At 54.8% G+C, this 6,186-nt stretch overlaps 1 protein-coding gene across 2 annotated transcripts in view; it reads right to left on the bottom strand.

The window, feature by feature from the left end:
- Positions 1-2,427: 2,427 nt before the first annotated feature.
- Positions 2,428-6,186, bottom strand: part of NINJ2 (ninjurin 2) — a 39,798-nt gene continuing 36,039 nt past the window's right edge. For both annotated transcript variants that reach the window (XM_008577728.1, XM_008577720.1), the window contains 3 exons: positions 3,988-4,219; positions 3,299-3,483; positions 2,428-2,672 (listed from right to left, as the gene is read on the bottom strand). In XM_008577728.1, coding sequence (XP_008575950.1) covers positions 3,317-3,483; positions 3,988-4,219 — 399 coding nt within the window. In that variant the 3' untranslated portion in view covers positions 2,428-2,672; positions 3,299-3,316. The remainder of the gene's footprint in view (positions 2,673-3,298; positions 3,484-3,987; positions 4,220-6,186) is intronic.

The following is a 6,186-nucleotide window of genomic DNA, read 5'->3' as shown; positions in this document are numbered from 1 at the left end:
GTAGTGGTATGTCCCTTGGGCACTGTCCCTCTCTGAGGGGCTGGCCCCACTAGGAGCAGTTCTCAGCTCTGCCCCAGGCTCGTGCCTTCCAGAGACACGCACATCTCTCCTGGTAGCCGCTGAACAGCTGGCCACCAATTAGGGCATTAACCTTCCCCTCGAGAGGGCACTAACTTCAGACCAGAAGCACAGAATGGGCGGGCAGTGGGCTGCACACCCCCCAGTGTCGGCACACGGGCCATGCAGGACAGGCAGGGCGTGCAGGCCAAGGGGAGAAGCCTTTCCCTTCCGGCTCTCCTGGGAGGTGAGGCCTCTGGAAGATAGGAAAGGGGGTGTGGACGTGACCTGACAGCGTGGCTTAGATGAGAAGAGGGGCTGGGTTAGGCAGAGAGGCATGAAGAGGGGGTAGACGACTTGGGTACCTCCAGCCCACCTCCCCTGGGAACTTGCCTCCCCTGGGAACTTGCCACCTCCCCTGGGAACAGCCCCCCACCTGGCCCTGCGTGGAAGAGGAGGAGGGGCCAGGGAGCAGGGGGCAAGGTGGGAGGTTTGGGGAGGCTGAGGATGGCACTCTGAGATGTCTTCCCCAAGTGGAAGGGAACAGGGGCAGGAGGAACTGAAAAGTGAGGCAGTTTCAGGGAAAATAGCTCTTGGCCTTTTTAGTCTCCAGCCCCCGTTGTGTCACCTGATGGTCACGCACTTGCACTGATAATCCCCGGGTGCTTTTGTGGCTGGGGATTTCTCTACTGTGCTGTTGCTGAATTCACCCATGCTGCATTGGACACTGTGGCTTGAACTCCAGAGTCTGTTGAGGGAGGTGAGCACGGGGCCTCCCTGCCACGAGGGAGGGTTTAAGGCAGGTGTGGCGGGGCCCCGGAGACCAGCAGCCGAGCCCAAGCCCGTGCTGTGACAGTGCAGAGCGCAGCGCTTGCTGTTGCAAGGTCTACCTAGTGGGCTCTGCACTCACCAAGAGCACAAGCTTGGCATGTGGGACAGTGGAGCCCATGAGAACCTTCTGGGGTTTGGGGAGGTTCCCTGCCTCCCTCTAAGGAATTAGAAAGGACAAAGACTTTTCAATTTAAGAGGTTGTGGCTTATGGATGCCATATTGCTCACTGGGCTATGGCTTTTTCTGGCCCTGCTCGGGTGCACTGCCCTCTGGAAAGGGCTCCCAGGGAGTAGGCCGGGGCTGTAGTTGGCCAGCCAGGGTGCCAGGTTTCTTTCTGGGGCCTCTTTCATCCTTGGGCATTGGACTGGAAGACCGGAGCCAGCCCCCCTGCCCTGCCCTCCACCGTGCCTCTGGGCCAGTGCCTTGTGTCTGATGTTTGTTACCTCCACACCATCTGCCTTAAGGGGAGGGCCTGGCATGGCCCCTACTCTGTAGGGAAGTGTCTTGGGGGGGGAGGGGGGAGTGGGATAGTGGGAGGAAAAGCGTTAAATACAGCATTTTCTTAGAAAAACAGACGGCTCTTGTGTTTTCCTGTTGCCCATTCAGGGTGGGAGAGGATTGAGCTGAGGGGCCTGGGGATCACGTCTCTGTGCCCCAGCCTGCCTCTGGACATGCCAAGGACCCTCCCACACCACCTCCACCCTGTACCATACTTAGTTTGGTGCCTGCTGCATGGGGGATAGCCTTCCTGGTGCTGTGGCTTACTCAGGAAGGGGACAACATTGTCCTGTCTGAGGAGCTCATAATCTAGTGAGTAGATCAGATGTGTTCTGTTCAGCAGGTGAATGGAGGTTGGTGCTGTCAGTTGAGAAAGGCTGTGGCTGCCCTGGGTGTAAAAGGCTCGATATGGAGGCAGGATGGGTTGGAGAGCAGCGGAGAGGAGGTGAGGCGAGGCTTCCTCTCCAATGGAAGGCAACTTAAGAATCATTTCTGCTTGGGCTGGGGACACCGTGTCCATGCTTTACAGGGACAGGCTTACCTTTCCAGTTTTATTTGACTGAGGCAAACATCAAAATTAGTTTGAATTCCTTAAGAGGCGCTGACAGTGTGAAAGCCAGCATGGGTTCGTAGTAGATTCTTAAAAAGAACGGTGCATATGTGCATCTGTCCAGAGTAGACTAATCTTCAGTTGACAGAGCAGATGGTAATAAGCCCAAGGTATCTGGGGCCAGGAAAGCTGACTCAGTGGGACCCACAGGGGCGGGGGTGATTTAAAAGCCTCTCTCTCCGGGCCTGGGGTGTGTTCCTTTGAGCCCCTTCCAGGACACAGACGGAGGGGGCACCCAGAGCCCAGCCCAGATACTGCACCCTCAGGACTTAAGACAAAAAGAAGAAATCTGAGTGGATTTGCAGAAGCCTTTATGGATGGAAATCATCCCATTTTACAGAAAGGGAAACAGGCTTGGAGCAGCAGGAAGAAATGGGGTGGAGTCACAACCAGAGTCCTTAAGCTGGGCAGACCTGGCCTGAGGCAGACATGCCTTAGGTCCAGGAGATGCTGCCAGGGGGGAAAGGTTGCCAGTACCTGAGCATGAGCTCAGGACTCCAGACCAAGATGGAGTTCACTTAGACCAGTAAAGTATCACATCTGAATCAGGTGCTGTGGGTAGGAAGCAAGGGCTTCTACGCTGCCCTTCGAGAAGCTCTGCCAGGGGCTGTGGAGAGTGCCCGTCAGCCTGGCAGGTGAAGGAGGGAGGAGGCAGAGGCAGGTCCAGGGCCTGTACCTGAGGGGAAGCAGAGACGCGGTGAGGGCAGGGCAGGCAGAGCTCTGAGCCGGTGTGCACGTCTCACCTGGCCGTCTTACCGAAATGCACACGTGCATTCATTCAGTTGGTCTGGGCGGCCTGAGACTGCATTTCCAGCAAGCTCCTGGGGGTTTTGTTGACGCTGCTGGCCCGAGGACCATAGACTGAGTAGCAAGAACTGCTAGCCAATGCCAAGGAAAAATCCACATCTCCGTCTTTCCTCTTGCCAGTGTGGCAGAGCCAACCACTAACCACATCGCCTCCCACCCCCACCCCCCTGCAGGCTATGAAAAAAGTCTGAGCCTGAGACCCAGAGGAGAGTCGTTCATTAACAGAGCAAAGGGGGCTTTGGTCAGGCCTTTTGGGGGGGATGTGGGGGAGCTAGTTGGTACAGGGATCTGAACTCTTGACCTTGGTGTTATAACGTGGTCAGGCCTCACTGAGTCCCAACCGAAGCTCTTCAAGATCCCCTCCTTGCCTGAAGATCTATAAACCTTCCCCTTTTCCTTAGCAAGGGATCTGTCTCTGACCCCAAAGCCCCAGAGGTGAGGGAAGGGACACCTGGGGAGCCCTTGGGCCTGGGGACCTCCCCCCTTCTCCCTCACCTGGGTCCCAGGCTGTGTTCAGAGAGGATTCCTTGAAGCCCTGGCAGCCAGGAACCCAGTCCTCTGTGCCCCGAAGGCTGTGATGAAAACGTTGATGACCACTGTGATGAAGACCAACGTGGTGGTGGCGTCGTTGAGCTGGTTGAGTCTCCACTGCTTTTCCACCTCGTTCAGGTTCAGCCGCGCTGTGGAGAAGGGGGGTGGGCGGCGAGGGGCAGGGTGGCCCCACGGCCTGCAGCTTCCCCCACGACATCCCCTGGGGCTTGGAGAAGCCTGGCACTTCCAAGTCCCATGTGGCAGAAACCAGGGGATGTGCGGTCCTGGGCTGAAATGCCTTTGCCCTCACTGACCGGCACGTGGGGCACCCCACGGCGCTTCATAGAATCAGGCTCGGGGACTTGTGCTGGCTCTTCTGAGAGGGGCGAGGGCTCACAAGAGAGGCCCCAAGGGACTCTGCTATAAGTTAGGGAGGATCATGGCGTGTCTGCTCTCAGGGATGGCGGCAGGTAGGGCAGGGTGCCGCCCTCGCTATGGGGGTGTGATTTGGGCACTCGGGTGCGGAGGGCTGACACTAGATTAGTGCGGGGTGCAGGAGCCTGTGCTGATGCGGACAGTGCAAGGAAGCGCGGGGCTTTTCCTCCCACCCAGGGCACCGAGGCAGGGACCTGACGCCAGGCCCAGCTCCTCACCAATGACCATGAGGAGGATTCCGATGACCACCTGCAGGAGCAGAGAGATGCTGAGGAGGGTGACCAGGGTGGCGTAGTAATGAGAGGAGGGCCCCTGTTCCAGCACGGCCTTCAGCCGTGTGGCATTGGACATGAAGAGAGCCACGTCCAGCATGCTCTCTGCCACGCTCTTCTTGGTGGCATAATGGTTCAGGTTGATGGGTAGGTTCCTCCTGGGGTTGGAGCTTCCAGGCTGCAAGGGAGAAAGCACAGTCTTAGCTAGGAAGCTCTGGAGAAAAGCAGTTGAAAGATAGGAAAGAGGAGAGGCTTTAAAGTTCTTTCCAAACCGGGTGGGCACTTAGGACAAGGAACACCCTTCGTGGAGGGTCACCTCTTCACTCGTGTCTTCATGCGTCTGGCTGAAGAAAGGCTGGAGGGTTCTCAGCTGCTTGTAATGCAGCTTCCTCATTTTCTGCACTATTTTCCTTGGGTTGGGTCTCAGGTTTGAGCTGCTTTCTTTTCCTCTGAGAGGAAAGCACCCGAAAAGGCCACAGAAGAAGCTTTGAGCCTTCGGCGGAATAGAAAAAGGCAGCTCTTCTCCCAGAATGACGTGGCCTGAGGCAGGGTGCATAGCTCAGCTGATGAAACGGGCAGCTTTTCCAGCCCACTAGGTGCCTAGACCAGGGCCACCAGGGCTCTGCCCAGGCGCACACTGGCTGTCAGACACTGGCTGTCAGAATACACATAAGTATGTATGCAGGCATATATGTGTACACACGGTAATGCATACCAGTTAAAAACTCTTAATTTAATTTGTTCTTTAAATTACTATTTTGGCTAGGATTTATTGAAGCATAATTTACATTTGATTTGATTTTAAAGTAGAAAACAAGCTCTTATTCTCAAGAAGCCACCAACTCTAAAAGATGGAATCACAACATAGCACACATGGTATGGCCTCTGGATTGGGCCAAGAAATCCAGACTCGATGCCGCAGGCAATCCATAGTCACTCAAGAGTGCTTGGGAGATTATTTAGCGGTGGTGCTTGGAACAGATTGCACTAGGAAGGACCAGGGCAGAACACTTATTTAAAAGTTATGGTCTGAATTTAGGGTCAGGGTGCTGAGGAACTGAAATGGACTGGTGGTGAGGAGGAAGGGAAGGGAGAACTTTGAAAGATGATGCTATAGCCTGGAGGTAGGGAAGCCGACCCAGCAGATCACCACGACAGAGCAGATGTCTGTTGAGTGGATGGATAGGCAGGTCTCAGAGGATCTGGATGCTCCTTGTATTCAGTGTGACCCCAGCAAGTCACTTCACTTCTCTGTACCCCAGGTAATTCCACAGAGGCCAGTTGAGCGGGGAGAGAAGCCTATCTGATCAGAACCTTTAGACTCTGAGAGTCCTTAAGATGTTCTGAAATTCAGTGGTCTCTAACCTTGCTTGATTGTGTAATTCCAGCATTAAAAATGGCTTTTGACCACGCATCCCTAATATATGTACATTCTTCCATTATAAATTATATGCATATTTTATTGTACTAATATAAAACATAAAAAATTGAAAGGATTGCATAAAAGTACATATAAATAAAAGCTTAATTTTGTTATTTACCAAAAGATGCTCTCGAGTACCCCGCTTGGAGACTTTAGCTGTAATCCACATGCCTGCCTGCAGACTGAACCAAACCTCTTCGGGGCCAACAGAAGGGGCATCTGTCCCCCAGTCCTTCTAAAGTTTGCTTTCAAAGTTCAGGCCAACATCTCAACCTTCCTCTTCTTAACTTTATTTCCAAATTTCTGGCCCCTTGCTCCCTTTGCCAAGAGGACACACACATACATCATTGGTCAAGGCAGGCGCTGGGTTGTGGGGGTGCTGACAAAAGCCCCCGCTCTGGGAGACAGGCTGCTCCCTGGCAGCGTGTGCCCATCTCTGTGGACTGTCCCGAGGATCCCGGCACAGAGAGGTGTCTCTTTCACTTTCAGACACACTTTCCTCCAGGCTGTCAGCTCTCTACACAGGGCAGTACCCTGTGCTTGGGTCACTCATTATCAAAATTTCGTGTGTGGGCCGGCCCGGTGGCGCACTGGATAGTGCGCCGCTTGGGAAGCACGGCGGCGCTCCCGCCCGAGGGTTCGGATCCCACATACAGACCGGTTCCCGCTCACTGGCTGAGTGAGGCGCGGGAGCAACACCAAGGGTTGCAATCCCGTTGCCG

This window comes from Galeopterus variegatus, unplaced genomic scaffold, assembly GCF_000696425.1.
Source record: "Galeopterus variegatus unplaced genomic scaffold, G_variegatus-3.0.2 Scaffold70, whole genome shotgun sequence".
Taxonomy (NCBI): Eukaryota; Metazoa; Chordata; class Mammalia; order Dermoptera; family Cynocephalidae; genus Galeopterus; species Galeopterus variegatus.
The sequence above is the reverse complement of the archived record's forward strand: the minus strand, read 5'-3'. Positions and strand labels throughout refer to the sequence as shown.